The following is a 22,753-nucleotide window of genomic DNA, read 5'->3' as shown; positions in this document are numbered from 1 at the left end:
GTATAGATGTTACAATCCCAAAACTGGGCGTGTACACATTTCCCGTCATGTTGTTTTTGATGAACTCAGATTCAAGGACTCGACAGACACACTTGTGGAATCCAATGCTGATCCTCAGTCTTATGATCCATGGCTTAGTGCTGAAATCTTATCTCCACAAGGTGATCCACATCAATCTTCGGCTCCAATATGTCATGACACTTCCATTGCCTCATCCCAAGTTGATTTAGAACCATCCACATGTGATCCTCGACCATCTGGTTATTTTTCAGGGATGACTTATAGTAGAAGGCTTCCCTCTATCCGTGCTTCAGACACAACCGATGTTCTTCCACGCAGATCAGAACGGGTGAGACATCCAATTGACAGGTGGGTCAGCTATGACAATTTTTCTTTAGATTTTCAGATCTTTATGACAGAGGTGAACAAAAATGAGGAGCCCAAGAGTTATGATCAAGCCTCTCAAGATAGACGTTGGATTGATGCCATGAATGAGGAGATGTCTGCCTTGCATGAATGTCAAACTTGGGCTCTTGTTCCTCGACCAGACGGGAAAAATGTAGTGAGTTCAAAATGGGTTTATAAGATTAAATATAAACCCGATGGCAGTGTTGATCGATACAAAGCCCGTCTTGTTGCCAGAGGATTCACTCAACAGTATGGTGAGGATTATGATGAAACTTTCAGTCCAGTTGTCAAGATGGGGACAATACGAGTTATTCTTTCACTGGCAGTGTCACATGGATGGCCTTTATATCAGTTGGATGTGAAGAATGCGTTTCTTCATGGCTATTTGAAAGAAGAAGTATATATGGAGCAACCTCCAGGGTATGCATCAAGTGATCCTACTCAATGGGTTTGCAAACTACAGAAGTCATTATATAGGCTCAAACAAGCATCTAGATCATGGTTTGACAGGTTCTCTCTCCATATTCAGCAGGCCGGTTTCACTCGAAGCGCTCTTGATCATTCTTTATTCTTATATCGGTCAGGTGAAACTGTAACTTGGCTTCTCATATATGTGGATGATATAGTACTCACGGGAAACTCTTCCTCTCATATCGCTCATGTTAAAGAGGTCCTACAAGAGGCTTTTAAAATGAAAGATCTTGGCGAGCTACGATACTTCTTGGGGGTTGAACTTGATAGAAAGGATAATGAGATGACTCTCACTCAACATAAGTATGCTCTTGACATATTAAACAAGGCAGGGATGTCGCAGTGCAAACCCATAAATACTCCCAGTGTTCTTAACTCCAAGTTGCGTGCTCTTGATGGAAGTGATGCATATCCTAATCCTCGGTTTTATCGAAGTATTGTTGGCATGTTGCAATACCTCACTTTTACCCGTCCTGACATAGTATATGCAGTGAACCAGGTCTCTCAATTCATGCATGCTCCCACAGAAGAGCATATGGAAGCAGTTAAGCGGATTTTACGCTATCTCAAAGCTACTATTGGAGATGGTCTCGTTTACACAAGGTCCTCAAATGTCTTGGATGGACATCATCTTTATACCTATACTGATGCTGACTGGGGGGGTGATCCAGATGAGAGACGGTCTGTTTCGGGCTATTGTGTTTTTCTTGACTCCAATCTCGTCTGTTGGAGTAGCAAAAGACAACGGGCCATTTGCAAGTCAAGCACAGAAGCAGAATATAGAGCCATGGCTGCCGGCACTGCTGAAGTTGCATGGTTACGACACCTCCTTGGAGAACTCTTACTTCCCATTGCCAGCTCCTCCTTCCTTTGTGATAATCAGAGTGCTATTAAAATGGCTTTCAATCCCATCTCTCACAGTCGTACCAAGCACATAGAGATTGATCAACATTTCATTCGTCAAAAGGTTGAAGACGGGGTCATTTCTCCAACATATATTCCTACATCACAACAGGTGGCGGACTTGTTTACTAAAGGACTTACAGGCGAGCACTTCTGGACTTTGAAGAACAAGTTGTGCATGATTCATCCCCATGCCCAACTTGAGGGGGGCTGTTAAGAAGACACATTTGGATTGGATCAGATCTTGATCCAATCCATAACACCGCCTAAGGCACGCGCCTCTAGGCGGTGGCATACTTGTAATTACATTCTTTTTTATTATGTATTTTGTAAAATGTACATTTTGAGTATAAATAGAATGATACAAAGGGGGAGAAGTATTCTGCGCCCCACTTTATCTCTCCTCTCTTCCTCTCTCTCAGGTTTTCCTATTTCCCTCTCTATCTCTCTCTTTTGTTACAGCCCACATATATCAAAATCTTACAATTCTCACTCATGTCAAGTGCATGACTTCAATTCACTGTATTCATTCATGGCAAATGCATGCTTTGACTCACATACTTATGTCACACACCAGCTTACATTCACGGATCTCTTTAAACAGGTGACCCCTAGGGCAACTAATACATATGCAATATAAATCTAGCATTTCAGATCTTACACATGCTCACAAAATTTCCATGTAGCTACACTCATGCACAACACATTTATTAAATTGGACACATGTATATGGGTCAACTATGCATTACTTTGATTAAGCACATTACATCAATTCAATACCCCAAAGCCTTTCATTCATAACATGTATTAGAAGCAACACACAAGTGCATAACCATGATCTGGAGTTTAACATGTATACCAATTGTAAAATTAACTCCTACGGATGTAACATATTGATCATCAGTTAAGCAAACACAGGGAACCAAAGACAGATGATTAATTCTCATAGGTGTGACAAGCCAGGGAATTTAAGGCCAAATAACCTACAGGAAGCTATAAGTGGATGATATGAGAATGAGTCATCTCACTACTCAATTATAAGATTTCTTTGGCATGTTTGCAATGCCTAGTGATTCTTGCATTTTCTCAAGATACTGTGATTGTAAATCACAATCAGCACATTTTCTCAAGGTTGATGAAACATGAGAAAAGTACTAGTGATTGTGATTGACAACTGTGTTTGTTCTTGCCTTCAACCTTGTGACCAACAATCACAGCTTTTACTTTCACAGTTATGATTGTTTATCCCCTCTTGTGACTGATCAAGAAAAAGGCACTAAGCATGTTTTTGTGAATATGATTTACCTGAATCTCCTTTCCTTTCTCTGTTAACTTCTGGAATAACCATGTTTTCAAAGAAGTGGGAGCACAGGGAAGCAGGCATTGCATTCACTATCCATTCGTTCTCATGCTTACACAGTGAAGACACATTTAATTTTCATAATGGCAGAAGGAAAGCACGAGAGGCTTAATTTCCTCTATCGCTAACTAGCATGTTTATCTTTTGGTTGTTACTAAAGTTACCTACCATATCCTAGTCAGACAAGGAATAACCAATAAGATTGAAAACATAGGATGAAAATCACTTTAGAAAAAGGGTACAAGCTTGAAGACAAAAAGGAACTTCCAATCACAGGTTTCATGGCGGCATTTTCTGTGTAGGAAAGTGAAAACTATCATGAAGCGTCTGTACAGTCATAATAAACATACTTGGAATCGTTAACGAACAAAGCCAAGATTTCAAAAGTAGGTAACAAAAAGTGCACTCTCGTCACAAAAGTAAAGCAGACAGGTTGGTGATAGTTAAACAATGACAGTGTGAGAGAAATGGGAAGCTGATAAATCTGTCAAAGCACGATGATATTCCAAAAAGGAAAAAGGAAAAAGGAAAAGAAATGGCCCCCACGATAAGTAGGATATTAGGCATGCATATAAACGTGAAAGGTAATATTGCATTCTGAAAGCTATAGTAAAATCTAGATGCTCACATAGCGGAATCTAAATAAGGTCTGCAAGCAAATTGTACAAAGGATAGACAACCTAGACAACATATATATATATATAGAGAGAGAGAGAGAGACCCTCCAAAAATTACAGTAAAGCATTTAGGATGGTGCCATAATATACTGCAGACCTCTCAAGCAGTTATGCACAATGGTACCATGGTTTTGACAATAAGAAATGCAGTTGATGCACATAGAGGGAAAATATCAAGAATGGCAAGTATAATTCCATTCAACAAATTACATATTTCTCAACTTCATTGTAGAAACCACAAGGCATCTAAAACTGACTCCATTTCCTCAGCTTTGCTTGTATCTAATAAACAGCAACTATAAGTGTCCCTGTTCTAGAAATAGCACCATAACTTCATGGTTTCATCCAATATTCCTCACCCAAGAAAAATATGCATGAACACAGATATATGATCACCAACAAGTTCCACCAATGATCAACAGATTAGTCTAAATTCCAGTCTAACTTTACAATTAAGCCTATAAAGCCAAACATAATAACCCACAAATCCGCGATTTGGGTTTTTTTCTTTTTCTCTTGAACCCTCGCAGTCGGAGTTTTCACAGTAACCGAAAATCCCCAATTTCGTGCTCGTTTGGGGTTTCCTTTCATGGCAGCCAAAATCAAGATCCCCTTTGAGGTGGTTGTTCCCGTGCGATTTCGGGACTGCATAGCAGTCGACATCGCACCCGATTTGCAGAGCTCGAAGGATAACCCCCCCCCCCCCCTGCAAATCGATTGATGTGGGTTTCGAACAATCCCACACCCCACACGAGCCCACGATCGACCTGAAAGAAAAATACAGAAACCCTACCTGTTCCAACGATTGGAGGAGGCTACAACGAGAGGAGAAGGTGGCTGACGCTGCTACAAGAAGGATGTCGCCGGTGGCCCTGGTTGCTGGCGACGACGACAGCAGGTGGTCGGAGTCGTCGACCGGGAAGAGAGTTAGAGATGAGGCAGCGGGAGGAAAAGGAAGAGATGAGTGGGAGGAAGAGAGAGCTCAGGGAGGAAGGGGATTCAGGGACCCCTTCTTGTAGAAGGGTGCGCCCTCGAAAAGGAAGGAGGTGGTTACCTCCTTCACTCCTCTCGGATGCGCATCTTCATTCCCCAGCCACCCCTCACGACGTGTTAGGGTTCAAAAATGAACCCTAACACTTGATTTATCGGGTAGGGGTCTTTTTCGTTTTTTTTTTTCGTTACTTAACGTGACAGAGGGTGTGGTTTTGGTTCGACCGCGACCTACTTGTAATTGGGTCAGCGTTTTGGGCCCATCCAAATCCATCCGCGGATCCGTATCTTCTTTTAGATTTTCTTTTTGTTCTTGCCTTTTAACGCTCCATTGGGTACGGGTTTGGTTTGGCCACACCCGTGACCCCCAACCCAAATCCTCAATGGGTCCACACTTAGGCCTATCCGAATCCGTGCATCCAGATCTCCTCTTAGATTTTAAAGTATTAATTTTTAATTTTCGAATGTAACCTCAATTACAATTTTATTTGGGTCCATTGACCTTGTTATGGATCCCCCATAATTTACTATGGATCCAAGATCCATCTTGCTCATGAAAACCTTTAAAAAATTCAGATCTAAGAATCTGAAGTTTTCTTCACACTATGGTTCAGAATTACCATACATGGATCTAGACCACTATTATGGATCCAAACATAAAATTCTAATTGAACCATTGTCATGTTTTAAATCTCTGATGTTCAGGATCCAAATGCAATATTGTGGATCCGTACGTCGCATAAACTATTACGAATCCCCATCAGGTGTTATCGGTATGATATAGAAGTTTTCTTATTAAGAATCTGATTTAAACTTCGTTGATCCGCTTCATTCATCATGGGTCCAATATCAAATTTGATCCTGATAATGAGGATCCAATACCAGAGATCCAATCCATTTGACCAAAATCCATTATTAAATGTCAAATTTAGTGATCAGATATCTAAGATCCAAACAAAATATCTGATATCCGAATACAAATAACATATATAATAATAAAAATATCTTTGTATGGGTTCAAGGACATAAATTTCAAGTTAATTTTTTTTTTTGATAAAAATCACGGGTATTACACATCTGGTCAATCTCTAACAATATTCATTACCAACGTACGTGTTGCTTAACATCATATCGCATCATCCACATTTTTAAACTTGTTCTTGTTGAGCACAACACCTTGTATATATCGACATAGATATCTATTTTAAGGGTACTTTTGTCTTTTTACCCCACCATCGTGGAGTCCTTATTAGAGATGATAGACACGCTTAATTCGCTAATGATAATTAAAGTTTGGTGAAAACCCACAAACATCGTATAGTTAGAGTTACAAGGATAACTGAACATCGTATCTTGTCACTCATACTTTCATATTCCATCTGGTTGAAGATAGCACTATGAATGGCTTGTTCTTGTTTTCTCATGTAAAGATAGGTTTGTTTTTTTACACCACCATCGTATGGGTAGGTTTGTCAATGTTCTTGTTGCTTAATATCATATTGTGTCATCAACATTTTCACACTTGTTCTTGTTGACCACCAAACCATGTATACATCAACATATATATTTACTTCAGAGGTAGTTTTGTCTTTTTAGCCCGACCATCTTTTAGTCCTTGTTAGAGACAAGAGACCCACTAAGTTCGCTAATGATGTAAAAACTTGCAAACATCATATAGATAGAGTTTCAAGGATAATAAGTAATTGCATATCATATCTTGTTATTCACACTTTTATATTTCATCTTGTTGAATATGGCATTATGAATGGCTTAGCATTTTCTCACATAAAGGTAGGTTTGTCATTTTACACCACCAATGTGTAACTCTCTTATTTTTCTTATTTTATATGGTGACATAATTGTCAATGACATTCACATTTCATCTTATCGCAAACTGCATTATGAATGCATGTTATTGTTTTTTCATTCAGGGATAGGTTTGTCATTTTACATTGCCGCCGTGTAGCTCTCCCATTTCTCTTATTTCATTTGGTTAATCTCTAACAAAGTCCATAATCAATGTACTTCTTGCTCAACAATATATGGTATCATCCACATTTTCACACTCGTTCTTATTAACTACATGTATACATCAACATAGATATCTCTTTCAGGGGTAGTTTTGTCTTTTTACCCCTACTATCATGTAGTCCTTGTTGAGGACGAGAGACCGATTAAATTCGCTAATGAAAATTAAAAGTTGGTGAAACTCACAAACATCATATAGTTAGAGTTTCAAAGATAATAAATAACTGAACATCGTATCTTGTCACTCACCTTTCACATTTCATTTTGTTAAAGATGGCATTATGAATGTCTTATTGTTTTCTCACGCAAGGGTAGGTTTGTCCTTTTGCCCCACCATCGGGAAGCTCTCCTATTTTTCTTATTTCATATGGTCAACCTCTTATTATAGTTATCACCATAGTACTGGTCGTTGTACATCATACCTTATGATTCACACTTCCACATGATCTTGTTGAACACCATGTATGCATCAACATACATATCTAATTTAAGAGGTAGTTTTGTCTTCCTACCCCACCACTCTGTAGTTGTGGTATTTATATCTTTCTGCAGACCCTTCTTTAATACAACTTATTATAAAAGTACTTGTTGGAGTCGAAAGTCCCACTCAATTGGCACTACCAAATTAAAGTATGCTCAAAACCCACATGCGTTATGTTGTTAGAGTTTCATTGATTATAACTAACAGAACATTGCGTATTGTCACACAAAATTTCACATTTTGTTAACAGAACATTGTGTCTATTCACACAATTTCACATTCGATTTTGTTGAAGATGACATCATGAATACCCTATCATTGTTTTCTCACACAGGGGTACGTTTGTCTTTCTACCCTGCCTTCATGTCACCAACTTATTTCTCTTATTTCGCATGGTCAATCACTAATAAAATTCATCACCAAAAGTTTTGTTCTTGAACATCATCTCCTATCATGTAGGTTTCCAATTTCTCTAACTGAACATCGTATCTTGTCACTCAGTTTCATATTTCATCTTGTTGAAGACAGCATTATGAATGTCTTGTTGTTTTCTCACGTAAGGGTAGGTTTGTCTTTCTACCCCGCCATCGTGTAACTCACCTATTTTTCTTATTTCATATGGTCAAGCCTTGTTATCGTCTTATCATACCGGGATAGGTTTGTCTTCTTACCCTGCCAATGGTAGCTTTTCAATTTCTCTCATTTCATCTGGTCATTCTCAAACAATATTCGTCAACGACATAATTGTTGCTTAACATTAAATAATGTCATCCACATTTTCAAACTTGTTCTTATTAACCACAACACCATGTATACATCGAAATAGAAATCTACTTTAGTCCTTTTTACCCCAACCATTGTAGTCCTTGTTGGAGACGAGAGACCCTCGAGGTTTGCTAATGATAATTAAAGTTTGGTGAAAACCAAAAAATATTATATAGTTAAAGTGTTAAGGATAGTAAGTAATGGAACATCGTATCTTGACACTCACAAATATTATAAATGTCTTATTGTTGTTTTCTGACGTAAGGGTAAGTTTGTCTTTCTACCCTACCATCGTGTAACTTATTAAGATATATATACCTATGTAAACTAAAATACCCATTAGGGGTATTTCAGTCTTTTCACTATAATAGGCGTCAGCCCATTAGAGGCTGATATTTTAATTTCTTTTTGTATTTTATTTTTTCTTTATTCTTTTTTGTTTTTGTCTTTTTTTCAAGACATGATGGGACAGCTCCATATAGTTGTTGGGGCTACACCCAACGGTCACAACAGCCACATGGAGCTGCACCCTTGTGACTCCATTTGTATTATAAATAGGCCCCTTATAGCCTTGTATCTTTAACTCTTTTAAGAGTGTCTCTATGCAATAATAAAGTTATTTGATCCTTTTGTGGGTGGTTTGATTATTCAATCAAATATTCTACTTGATTGAAGTGTGTTCTTGTTAAAATATGTATATATAAATATACATACTTCTATATATACATACGTATATACATGTATATATATACATATATACTCTTTATTTCTCATTGTATATTCAAATACCCGATGATAAGGGTATTTTGTAATTATTTTATACTTTTTTATTTTATGGTTTTTATTTTTTATTTTCTTTTATCTTTCTTTTTTCTTTTTTCTTTTTATTTTTAAACCTTGTAATAGGACCACTACGGGCCCCACCATCTAGTCAATGGGGCCCCAACGGTCATTAATATGACTGTTGGGGCTCCCAACGACTAGAAGAGAGCCCAAGTGGTCCCTCTCTCTCCTACTTTTCTCCTCTATAAAAGGAGGGCTCTCCTTGTGTTGTAAGGCTTTTCAGCCCACTTTATCTCTCTCTTCAATATACTTTTGCCTTTTAGGCACTTTACCCCTTAGTGGGTTATTTAGGCACTTTACGTGGTTGTGTTCTTGGCTCATTGTTTAACTCTTTTACAGAGTTTTTTGGATTATTGGTGCTTCTTCTATTTTCATTACATGGTATCAGAGCTTTGGATTTTCAATATTCTTGAAAGATCTCTGAGCTCTTCATATTTTATCTTTCCCGTCATCAATGGAGCATGAATCAAGAGTTGAGCTCTCATTCAAACTCGATGGCGCAAACTATCTTATGTGGGCATCGGCTATGGAAAATCATCTAAGAGGTAAGAAGTTGTGGGGCTTTGTGATGGGCACCACTCTTGAACCCACCTTAAAACTCACCAAAATTGGAGGTGTTGAGAGAGCTGTAGATGGAGATGACTGCATCAAAGTCATTGATGAGCACTAATCCAAGGTAGAAGATTGGGAAAGTAACCATGCCAAAATTTTGGCATGGTTCATGAACAATGTTGATATTAGAAATTGTGTCAACATTGCAAAATTTAAGAGTCAATGAAGCATGGTTCTTCCTTAAGGGCATGTATACCCAAAAAGATCTAGCTAGACAATTTTTTTGTCAAAAAAAAAAATAGATTTACTAGACAAGCGGACATGAGTGTTCGTGATTATTTTAGTGCTTTAACCCCTCTTTGGGATGAACTTACTCTTCTTGAGCCCAAGTGGTTGGCTCCGGAAGATATTGAGCTTAGAAGAGAACAAATTAAAAAAGAACATTTCTTTCAATTTTTTCATAGGCTTAGGCCCGAATTTGAACAAGTTAGAACATCTCTTCTTCATAGAAGTAAAGCCTTACCTATTGAAGATGCTCTTGTCGAAGTATGCCAAGAGAAAACTCGTCTTAGCATAAGTCTTAAGAATGATGAAATTTTGGTCGTTACTAGGCCGGGAACAAATGTAAAAGCATATAGACCACTACATTTTTCCAAAAATAATGGATATAGAAAGGGGGTGATTTGTCATTATTGTAATGAACCGGGGCATATTAAGCTGGTTTGCCTAAAGCTTAAAGAAAAGGTGGTCGCGGTTGGAGAAAACACTCCAAAGAAGGAAGAAGAAAATATCAATGGAGGAAATATCAAAGAAACTCTTTGCCAAATTTTTGAAGTCCGCCAACATCTTCTCAAGACTTCTTCAACATCAACTTCTGGAGCCGCCATAGCCTATTCATCATCACCTCCATGTATGTGGATACTAGACTTCGGTGCTTCTTTTCATATGACATCTCATAAAAATTCTCTTTCGAATATGCATAGACCATCATATTGAATCTATTGATCCTCCCGGAGTTGTCATTGAGGATCATATTGAACCTCAAAATGATGAGCAACATGATCTACATGAAAACCTAAATGAAAATATAACAAGTCACACACAAGTTTATACTAGAAGAAATGAAAATAATCTTCCTTGTGCCCTTGAAAAATTCTCTCAAAATGAATCGTTAGAAGAATCCTCTCAAAGAAGATCAAATCGTATTTTTAAAATACCTAATAGATTTGTATCTTATGATTCTTTTTCTCCAAATTTTTGAGCTTGTTTGTTAGCTCTTCATTCTTTCCATGAATCATCCCATTATAATGATGTCGAACTTGAACTTAATGCACTTAATAAAGCACAAACTTGGAAAATCATTGATCCCCCTAATGGCAATAAACCCATTGGATGTAGATGGGTTTTCAAAGTAAAAACTAAAAGTGATGGTTATTTAGAAAGATTTTATTCTATCCACTCAGCTTCATCTTGGACAAAACACAATCCAACCTATCTGATTTGGGTCCATTGGACCAATAAATCCAAGAGACATGTAACAGATTCTTATTTTCTACTTAGTGCTATAAACATATAACATCTTACTTTTATGAACAAGAAGATGTTTTTCTGGAATGAAGATTTTATGCTTTTATTAAGCAATTGACATTGAGAGCACAGCTGCCATATGTTGTTGGTCCCATTATACTGTTTCAATAGCAACGAAGGTAACCTCATGGATTACATTTACCTTGTTACCAAAAATTAACCATAATTTGGAAAAGGAAAAAGGAGTGGTCATCCAGCTTAAGGGAATAAAAGCGGGTTTGTCATACACCATATCGGTTCCCACATATGGCAATTTGCCACTACCCAGCATATATAACTTTGTTACCCACCGTATAAATTTCATAGTGGCAATATCAACAAATAAATGTCACATAGGCATCAGGTATGATCGGGCATATACATATATAAATCAACCATAATTTGAAAAGAAAAAAGGAGTGTTTGTCATACACCAAATTGGTTGCTATATATATATATATATATATATATATATATATATATATATATATATACATATATATATTAGAAAAATGCACAATTATACTACATTTTACAAAATACTCTACATATGAAGTTGCAGACTGTCGATACTAACTAAAAGTCTCAAAAACATGTTGAAAATATATAGTTAACTAACAATTAGTGATCAAAAAGTATATCATTAACATCAGATGCTTTTGATCCCGAGTGTTCATTACACATTGATTGGTCCGTGGATAAAATGAATTCAGTCAAGTCCAAAACAAAATTGACCTATACCCAGAGTATCCAACTATTAGTGCATGTATGAGGGACTGGTAGAAGCAGGTAAATAAATAAATAAATCTACATATCTAAACAAATATATGTACATCCATATTTTTGTTTATATTTGTGTTTACATATCAATCAGTGAATGTAGGACTGGCAAAGGATTCTCTGTTCAAGCGACCATGGCTATACAGAAGGCTATATAGAAACATGGAACAGTGGTTACACCACTGAGTGCACATATCTGAATTTTCAACCTAGGAATATGACTTCTCGAATAAGCGAACACCACAAAACTAACAATGGCCATTTAATTATGAAACTGCAGTTACAAGGAAGGGCTTCACAATGAAAACAGAGGTAAATTGTATCTAGTAGACACACCTGAACTTTCTTTGCTTCCTTTGCTTTCTTTAGTCTTTTTATATTTTCTGGAGTAATAAAGTAGCTTGTGTCTACAGTTTCAATGCCCTGCAAAGTAATCAACCAGTAAAACAATGATTCCAGTTTAAGCAGATCGAAAAACAATTGCATTTTAATTGAGGTAATCATGTATGCAGTAAATTTGAGGCAGCCCAGTATGTGCTAATTCTTCAGTGTGATTTACCTTCTAACTTTAGGAGACAACCTTTATCTTCTACCTTGAGTTATGGAGTTTGGTCTAGTAAGTCATTAGTATTATGTTGCAAGCATAATATCACATGTATAGGAAAGCAGTTTTTGTTATCTCTGGACCACAGTTGCCAAAGCAGGAAGCTATACATGATGCAAATGGTCTTCAGGTTTGAAATCAAATAAAGTTTAAGTCCCATCATTTACGTTGGGCATTCTTTCTTTTCTGCACAACGCACGACCGTGAGGGTCGTGCCTTCTTCAGCCGACGTCAAGAACGCGGAAGTCAATCCTCCTCGCTGCATCAAATATTCAGTAATATCCTTGGATTTTTCACTTTAAAAAAAAACTTTTTCAAGTTACCATTTTGAAAATCATAGCATTTGTACCCTTTTTTATTTTCAGCATATACTAAAAAAGCACATGGGATTGCACGAGAAGAGAATTTATCGTTCTTGTCTGTAAATACAAAACATTTGCAACCAAACACTCGTAGTCTAGAGTAATCTGGAGCTACAACATAAAGTTTTTCATACGGGGATATGTTTTCTAAAGAAAAAGATGGCATTTTATTTATGAGATAAGTGGCAGTTAGAGCTACTTCAGCCCAAAACCCTTTAGGCACTTGACTTATGATTAGGGTTAAAAGTAATATTCATAAGTCTTGGGGTGGTCATACGTAATTATGCATAATTATGTATGCCTTGTAATTTTGTTCCACCTAATCACCTCTTTAAATAGGTGATTAGGGTTAATGAAACGATGAACTCTCTCTCTCTCTCTCTCGTCTATCTATCTATCTCTCATCTCTCTGAAATCGAATTTAGGGCTAACAGATTCAACTTGGTATCTGAGCGGGTCTCCCTTCTGGGACGACGTTGTTGCAGTTGATCGTGAAGAAAGACTGGATGTCGTGGATCGGATGACGTTGTTGCTGTAGATAAAAAAAAAATTGTGTTGTCGTGATCATGTTCCCACTGCTGGTGACGTGTTGTCGTGAGCAGTGCAGGTCGTGTGTTGCTATTGTGATCGTGTTTCTCCCCGTTGGTGTGGAGGTCTCTTGGCGATCGTGATCGTGTGCTGGTGTTGATCGTGGAGAAGCTGCTGAAATCGTGAACTGCTTGTGGCTCGAAGACGCTGCTGTTGTTGGTTGTAGATCGTGTTTGAAGACATTGACTGGATCGAAAAAAAAAATAGATCACGGTTAGATCGGATTGATATCGTCTTGGGTTTAGAATTTTAATGGATGCAGTCGAACTATTGCAGTCGGCGATCAGATCTAAAAAAAAATAGTGATCAGTCGTTGAATGTCTGCGATCAGATCATTGTTGTGGAAGATTAAATGGTAGTTGTTATAATCTCGAAGTTGATAGTCGTTGTTTAATATTTTGTTGTCGTGGTAATGATCTGGAAACAAAGTATGCAGGAGATTCTTGTTGCACAGAAATAGTTGGTTTGCTAAAAAAAATAAATTGTCCCGGGTGAAGGAAATTTTTCATGGCTGAGTCACGTGTTTTAGATAATAATCAAAAGGGAGAGGCCATTGGTGAATATAAGGCCTTTGCAAATCAATTATCATATGGATGTTCAGTTAAGCTAGATGATTCTAATCATGCCAGGTGGTCTCGCACCTTCATGATGTTTGTTTCGGGTCATCGGAAAAAGCATGTCTTGTTGGAATTGGAACCCACTGAAAGAATAGGAAAATATGTCACCTGGGATGAAGACAATATGTCATGGATAATGAACAGTGTACAACCACATATAGCTGATGGACTGATTTATTACACATCGGCTAAACAAATGTGGGACAATCTTCGTGATACATATTCTCATGAAACTAATGTGAGTCGTATTCTACAAGTTGAGCAGGAGATTTATTAGTTGCAGCAAGGAGATCAGACTTTATCCCAATACTATGCCTCTGTTAAATCTGCTTTTGAGAGGCTAAATGCACACAGACCCTTATGTTGCACCAAACAGAAGATCCATCAGGAGCAGACTATGGTTGCCCGTTTTCTTACAGGGTTGTCATCGAAATTCTCAGTTGCCAAAGTCCAAATGCTAACTAGTTCTGATGTTCCTACTCTTGTAGAAGCCTATAATCGTCTGAGTAGGCTTGCCATCACTCTTCCTCAAACTCAATCTGAATCACAGGCATCTGCCCTAGCAATCACCTCAAGTCGTAGAAGAGGTACTTTCTTGAATTTTCGAGGAAAAGGTCGAGGACGGAGTATTGGAAGTAGAGGAAGGCTTCAATGTACATATTGTGGTAAACTTGGACATCTTGAAGATAGGTGCTGGGATAAGACTGGTCGACCTCCTATCCCATCACCTAAACCGAATGTGTCCAAGGCTCAAGTTGTTAAACTCGAGGCAGAGAAACCCACTACCTCCTCCAGCGATTCTGTTATTCTCAGTCGTGCATAGTATGATGAATTGGTGTCTCACTGGCCTCCTAGTTCGAGTGCTCCTATACCTGTTGCTGATGTGGCATGCTCTATAGGTGATAGCCTGAGTTATCAAGGTAGTAGATGGATTATTGATTCGGGTGCCTCTAGACACCTGTGTGGGACTTCCCATAATTTTTCTAAACTACATCCTACTGCAGAACCTCGTAATGTTATACTTGCTGATGGGAGATCTTCTCCTGTTGTAGGCCAAGGAAACATTCCTATATCCCCCACACTTCAATTGACTAATGTCCTTCATGCTCCTTCATTTCCTCAGAACTTACTATTTGTTAGTCGTATTGCTAAGGAGAATAATTGTAGGGTGATATTTGATCATGTGTGTTGTATTTTTCAGGACTTGCTGACGGGGAAGAGGATTGGTGGAGGCCATGAGGAGGGTGGTGTCCATTATCTACATCAGCCGGTTGGATCCATGAATTCTGTGTCTGAGCCATCTTCTAGTACCTATCAGTGGCATCTCCGTCTTGGTCATGTTCCTTTGCCAAAGCTTCGTAGACTTATTCCTCGGATTTCTTCGTCTGATTCATTCCTATGTGATGCCTGTCAATTGGGCAAACATCACAAAAGCGCCTTTCCTTCTCGTCAGAGTCCATCGAGTCAAGCAATGTTTGAGATTTTGCATGTTGATGTATGGGGACCTAGTAGAGTACCTAGTCGGTCTCAGTGTCATTATTACTTAGTTATTGTTGATGATTTTTCCAAATTGTCATGGGTTTTCTTAATAAAAGAAAGGTCTGAGGTTGCCTCCATTCTTATGTCTTTAATCATTGAAATAAAGACTCAGTTTCATTCTCTCGTCAAGATTATCCGCATTGATAATGCTCTCGAGTTCAAGTTCAATGAATTGTTACAATTTTATCGAAATCGTAGCATTCGTCCTCAAACTACTTGTGTCCATACATCTCAGCAAAATGGCGTTGCTGAGAGAAAACATAGGCATCTTCTAGATGTAGCTCGCACTCTTATGTTGCAATCAAATATGCCACCCTCATACTGGGGGGATGTTATTCTCACTGCTTATTATCTCATTAATCGTATGTCGTCTTTATCTCTGGAAGAACAAATCCCTTTGCAAATTCTCTATCCTAGTGCTCCTCTGTTCCCGATTTCTCCCAAAGTATTTGGATGTGTTTCCTTTGTTCATAAACTTAGACCTAATCGTGATAAATTATCTGCCTAAGCCATCAAGTGTGTATTCCTTGGCTATCCAAAAAATCAAAAAGGCTACCGGTGTTATGATCCCATCTCCCGTCGAGAGTATGTTAGTGTGGATGTATCTTTCTTGAATCTGTTCCTTATTTTTCTACCATTGCATCCAGACTGCATGTTGAACAGGGTGATGCCCTACCTCTTCTCATTCCTCCTTTTCCCTTGGAGTCGTTTTCTACGAGTATCTCTCATTCTCAGTCTCCCACATGTGCTCGGTATCATGATCCTCCTCTAGTGTACACTCGCAGATCACCACCTAAATCAACACCTACACCACTGCCTTCTTCAGAAGTTCTCTTGAAAATATTGAGATGTCTAATGTTGATGATGACAGACCTATCGCTCTCAAGAAAGGTAAAAGACAATGCACATTATATCCTATCTCCAAGTTTGTTACTGAGGCACAGCTTGAAGTTCACTTGAGAAATTTTATCTTTGCTTTATCTGCCACTTTTGTCCCACTTAATCATCATCAAGCGTTATTAGATCCTAAGTGGAAGCAAGCGATGCAGGTTGAGATGGATGCCTTGCTCTCATGGGATTTGGTTGTTACTCCCACTGATGCAGATATCGTTGAATGTAAGTGGGTCTACACCATTAAGTATAACTCGAATGGCTCAATTGAAAGGTACAAGGCTCGATTGGTCGCTAAAGGGTATACTCAAACATATGGAGTTGACTTCTTTGAGACCTTTTCTCCAGTAGCCCGTCTTGGGACTATTCGGTTGGTCATATCTGTAGTTGTTCATTATAAATGGAGTTTATGTCAGTTAGATGTGAAAAGCGCCTTCTTATATGAAGATCTGTCTAAGACTGTGTACATGCAGCAACCTCCCGAGTTTAAGGTTCAGGGGGAGTGTAGCAAGGTGTGCAAACTAAAGAAGGCTATATATGATCTTAAACAAAGTCCTCGTGCATGGTTTCAGAAGTTATATGAAATTATGTCTGCATTTGGCTTCAACAGGTCATCGTCAGATCACTCCCTGTTTATCAAGAAAACCTCTGCTGGTATTGTGGTTATGGTTGTATATGTAGATGATATTATTCTTACAGGGAGTAGTGCAAAAGACATCTCAGACACAAAGATTCATCTTCAGAAGCACTTTGTCACAAAAGATCTTGGTTCTCTTAGATATTTCGTGGGCATAGAGGTGGCCAGAAACAGTGAGGGGTTAGTTCTATCACAGAGAAAGTATGTACTTGACCTACTGCAGGAAACAGGGACGTTAGGCGCCAAACCAGCCAATATACCAATGGATCCTAAACTACAAATGTATGATGAAGAAACAAAACCTATTGACAGTAGAAGTTTCAGATCCTTGGTTGGTAAACTTTTATATGTCACTGTAATAAGGCCAGATATCTCCTTAGTCGTGAGCAAGATAAGCCAATTCATGGACAAACCTACTTGAGTGCATTGGCAGGCAACTATGATGATTCTCAGGTATTTGAAATCCTCTCCTAGAAAGGGATTGCTATATGAACAAAGCTACAACCTTGATATAATTGCATACTCAGATGTAGACTATGCAGGGGCCATCGATGATAGAAAGTCCACCACAGGGTTCTGCGTGTTTGTCGGAGGAAACTTAATTACTTGGAGAACTAAAAAACAAACTATGTTAGCTCGTTCCAGTGCTGAAACAGAATATAGAGCTATGGCTCAAACAGTTGCTGAAATGATGTGGGTTAGGTCCATTCTAAAAGATCTACAAGTGATGATTCCATCCCCAATGTTGATGATGTGTATATAGCTAACAATCCAGTTTTTCATGAGAGAGCGAAACACATTGAAGTTGACTGTCACTATATACGTGACTTAGTGCAGGTGGGGCATATTTCTACTAGTCATGTGACGTCTGAAGACTAAGTTGCAAACGTCTTCACCAAGCCTCTCGCAAGTGCAGGTTTCTCAAGATGTTGCAGCAAGCTGAGCATGGTAGATATATATGCTCCAGCTTGAGGGGGACTGTTAAAAGTAATACTCATAAGTCTTGGGGTGGTCATACGTAATTATGCATAATTACATATGCCTTCTTGTAATTTTGTTCCACCTAATCACCTCTTTAAATAGGTGATTAGGGTTAATGAAACGATGAACTCTCTCTCTCTCTCTCTTGTCTATCTATCTATCTATCTCTCGTCTCTCTGAAATCGAATCTAGGGCTGACTGATTCAACAATCAGCAAAGTCCGAGTGGTTTCCATAATGTGACGATGTTTGCGTTCTGCCAGACATTCAGGATAAGGGGCCCAAATACCCCTCAACAGAATCGTCTCCTCAAAGCCATTCAGGATAAGGTGTTAAGCCTGAGAATAATGTCTTCAAAAAAAATTCTTCCACACCCAGTTCAGGCTTTCTGACTGGGGCATTTTTTTCGAAAATTGGAGTATTTTCTTTGCCACTAAGCTCGGCTTTCAACCTAGCAAAGAGGGGCATCTGTGAACACCCCAAATTTCTCAAAAAAATTAAAAAAAAAATCCTTTTTTAGCGTTGGCCCCCATTTCTGAATAATTGAGTCAGTTTTAATCAAAATTCCAGTTTATTTCTCGGATTTTACTGGAATCAAATCCATTTTCTATATCTGACCCAATTTCAGATTCGGATCCAATATCAAAATCCAAATCTGGGCCTCGTTATCCAATTTTTAAATCAAAATTATAAAAATACCAAAAAAAGTTTTTGAATGGCTTAGACAGTTCATCCGGCATCCATTTGGATCCATTATTCTATATTCCTCAATTCGAGATCCAAAACTCAAATATTTTCTTAAAACCCTGGATCCAAGCCCGTTTTCTGAAGAAATTTCTAAAAAATAGCCCTGAATTCTCAGAAAACCCCGCTTTTGTAAATATTTTTAATTTTTACAAAATAGTTTAAAAATCCCTTAGTTTTAGAGTTTTTATTTCGAAAACACAAAAAAATATAGAAAATACGAAAAAAAGAATAAAAAATAAAAATAGAAAAAAAATACAAAAAAAATGGTTTTAGAAGCCCCTTTTTGAAAAATTGTTTTAGTGAAAACCACTTTTCAGAAAACTTTTGAAAGGAGTCTTTTTTTAAAAAAAATTTAAAACCTCGTAGACCCGATTTGCAAAATTCCTAACGGCCTCTCGTTATAAAAGAGAGACCGCAGGGAGGGGGTCAATCATCCGTTGTTCACCATCCCATCTCGCACTCCTCTCCTTCATTTCTCCTTCCCCTCTCTACTGAAGAAGGCTCTCCTCCCTCCTTCAGAATTCCTGCAAAGCAAGGTAAGAACTCCTCCCTTTCATGATTTACCTCTGAGTTTCTTTATTTTTTATATAGTTTTAATGCATATTTAGAATTTGATTTCTTCTATTTTCACCGTCATTATATGTTTACATATATTTCTTTATCTGCATTTTAAAGACATTATTTTGAAGACATGTTTAAATGGCTTTGGGGAGACGATTTTGTGGAAGAATTTATTTTGAAGACATTTATTTTGGCCAGACCATTCTGTTGAGGGGTAATTGGGCAAGATCGTTGATGAATAATGTCGTATGAATTAAGATAGTTTTTAAATTCTCCGACATAAATTCTCCCCCTGAATATGTGCAAAAAATGAAGATATTGTTTTGAAATTTGTTTGTGACCATTTTATGAAATATTTGAAAGTGGGAAAAAACTTCGGATTTATGTTTAAAAAAATAAATCCAAGCATGTCTAGAAAAATCATCAACAAAGATGACATAATATGCAAAACCGCCTTTAGAAATAACTGGTGCGGGTCCCCAAACATCTGAATGTATTAACTCAAGGGGTTTTATAGAGACAAATGTTCTACTAGAAAACGGTAATCTTTTCATTTTACCAAGAATGCAGTCTTTACAAGCAAAATTTCCAGATTTACAAAATTTTCCCAAACTTGAAAATAATTGGATTTTAGACATATGAGGATGGCAAGTCTTTTGTTCCATAAGTTTGTTTTCAATTTCTGGACATTTAAACAAAAAGCGTTCTTTGGTAATTCCAAAAAGTCCATATAATATAGCCCTCCTTCTCTATGACCTTCACCAATCAGCTTCCCCGACTGGTGATCCTGTATCCAGTAACCATCAGAAGAGAAGGATATATTACATCCATAATCAAAATTTTGAGAAATAGATAAGAGATTTAAATTTAGTTTTGGGATATATCTAACTTCTAGAATACAAAAGGTTTTGTTTATTTCAAAACATCTAATTCCTTTGATTTTGAGAGATGTTTCATCTATTGTAAAGACTTTTGAAATATTTGAGTTATTTTTAAGACATTCGGATAAACATTTATGATTTGAGGTCATATGAAATGAGGCACCAGAATCTAAAAGCCAAGGAAAGTTACCTGAAACGGATACAGATGTGATTGTTGCTCCAATTGAGGCTTCAGCGGAAGAGGATACCCCTTGGAGAAGAGGCTGAAGAATCTTTATAAGTTGAGCCATAGAAACGGATGCATCTTGATCTTTTGGCTCGGCTTCAACTAATGCAACCTTCTTTTCATCTCTTTTCTTTAACTTTGGACATTGAGGCCTATAGTGCCCCGGTTCATGACAGTGGTGACAAATAACTTTTCTTTTGTCAAACTCATCATTCTGCCTCCCAAAATGAGGTGGCCTGAAAGTGTGAGTATGATTCCCAGACCTAGATACAGCTAGGACAGTATCATCATCAGCTTTAGAGGAACTTTTTCGGAGACGATTTTCCTCCATTATTAATTCTTCAATAGTTTCTACAATAGAAGGAACTTTCCCCTAATGAAGGAGGACCGATTTGGTGGACTCAAATTCTGACCTTAACCCAGTTATAAACTGGTAAAAATGTTCAGCATCGAGTTGCTTTTGGCAAAGCTCGATGCCTTCGGTACAGTGCCATTTTGGTTTCAAAAGAGATAGTTCTTCTCAAAGTTCGGACAACCCATTATAATATCCGCGAATTGATTTATCTTCTTGGGTCTTTATTTGAACCTTCTCTTGAAGATTGCACACATGTGCAATATCTTTAAGGGAATACATATTTTGCAAATATTCTCATGCCTTATCGGCATGTTCAAACTTGGCAAGACTGGAACATTTTTTAATGTCAACATTATTGATAAGCCATAACAATATTTTTGCATGTCCCATTCTCCACTCTTTTCATTTTTTTATAGGAGGCTAGATCCTTGATTTTCTCCTCTTCTAATAATGGGACCTCTTTATCTCCCTCTTTCTTAATAAGGGATAGTTTAGGTTTCTAATCGGAACCATCCACAATCCCCCATAAGCCTTTACCCCATATATGGTGCTTCATGATTGAAGCTCATGTTATATAATTTGTGTCGCTTAATTTCATAGGGATGATGGTGACTATCATTGTCATCCATCGTTTGTAAGAAGAGAAAAGAAATGAAAAAAATGTGAGAAGGAAAAGAGATACAATACAAAAGATGTTGAAGCCCTTCAAATGATGTGTTTTGTAGCCAATAATGAAGTGATAAAACACTTCTCTCCAAGTGACGAAACACTTTGCAAGAATAAGGTGATAACACACCTTTTGCACAAGGGGCACGAAAACCGAGGTGGCCTTTCTCCAAGATCTAATAATCCCACAGCTCTGATACCATGTAATGAAATGGTGATCTTCCACGAATGCACTTGGATCACTCAAAAGGAAGTGTCTAAAAGACACTTTAAGCAAAGCCCACAAAAGGGTAAAAATGAAAAAACACACACAAATAACACACTTTTATTTATGTAAGAAAATGATTAAAAAGCATTACAAGAAGTGGTTTTACAAGAAGGGGCTGAACCCCTATTTATACAAGAGCAATTCTAGTCTTGGACTAGTTCCAACGACTAGATTGCTTGGTCAAGTTCCAACTGGAACTTGACCAAAGCCCATTATCTAGTTCTAAGTGAACTAGATAATGTAAATAACATAAAATAAAATAAAATAAATAGAAAAAATATATATACAATATAATAATAATAATATATCATATTATTATTATTATATTATGTATATGTTTACATTTTAACAGTACCTTCATCATTTATTCTTTGTTGAAAAGCAAGGCTTTGAACCAACCATTCCAATTGAAATGCATATTTTCCAAAAATCTCAAACTTTCCAAGATATTACAAATGTAAATCCAAATTGTTTGTTCCATCTCTAGCACAAGATCTACAAACTGATGATGTCTTGCAGTAAAGTTTTGGAGAAATGAATTTTCATTCATGAAGATACAAACATGTTTAGGGCATGTTTGCAACGCCCTGTGATTTTTGGAATTTTCACAGCTTCTTGTGACTTTGAATCATAATCACAGAAGAATCACAGGGCATTGCAAACATGAGACCTTGTACCCAACTTTCACCAGTATTAGCTGCTCAGCTGAGAATTTGCAAAAGTAGTGATATCACATGACATGACACATTCTCACATCACACATTATCACACAACCCGAAAGAAAACATGAGAAACTTATGCCTGAGAATGTTGATCGTGTGACACACATTCTCAGGGGCAAAATTTTCACAGTTTTCCAAGCTGTGACCAAAGCAAACACGCCCTTAAATACCTCTGCATTCTCCAGGTTTATCCACATGTCCAACTTTTTGGATTAAGGTGTATGAACCCAACTTTGACCAGGATAAGTGTGTCAAGGCCCTTATGTGATATCCAGTATAGAAGTT

The 22,753-nt window shown here is 37.6% G+C and overlaps 1 protein-coding gene across 1 annotated transcript in view; it reads right to left on the bottom strand.

Annotated features, from left to right (window-relative positions):
• ASPGA1 (N-terminal nucleophile aminohydrolases (Ntn hydrolases) superfamily protein) overlaps nt 1–22,753 on the bottom strand; it is a 37,164-nt gene that overhangs the window by 11,183 nt on the left and 3,228 nt on the right. Inside the window, exon 3 of the mRNA XM_089985378.1 lies at nt 12,161–12,247. Within this exon, the coding sequence (XP_089841504.1) occupies nt 12,161–12,247 (87 nt within the window). The remainder of the gene's footprint in view (nt 1–12,160; nt 12,248–22,753) is intronic.

The sequence above is a fragment of the Nuphar pumila genome, chromosome 13, assembly GCF_984573655.1.
Source record: "Nuphar pumila chromosome 13, dmNupPumi1.hap1.1, whole genome shotgun sequence".
NCBI lineage: Eukaryota > Viridiplantae > Streptophyta > Magnoliopsida > Nymphaeales > Nymphaeaceae > Nuphar > Nuphar pumila.
This window is presented reverse-complemented; position numbering and strand designations above follow the sequence as displayed.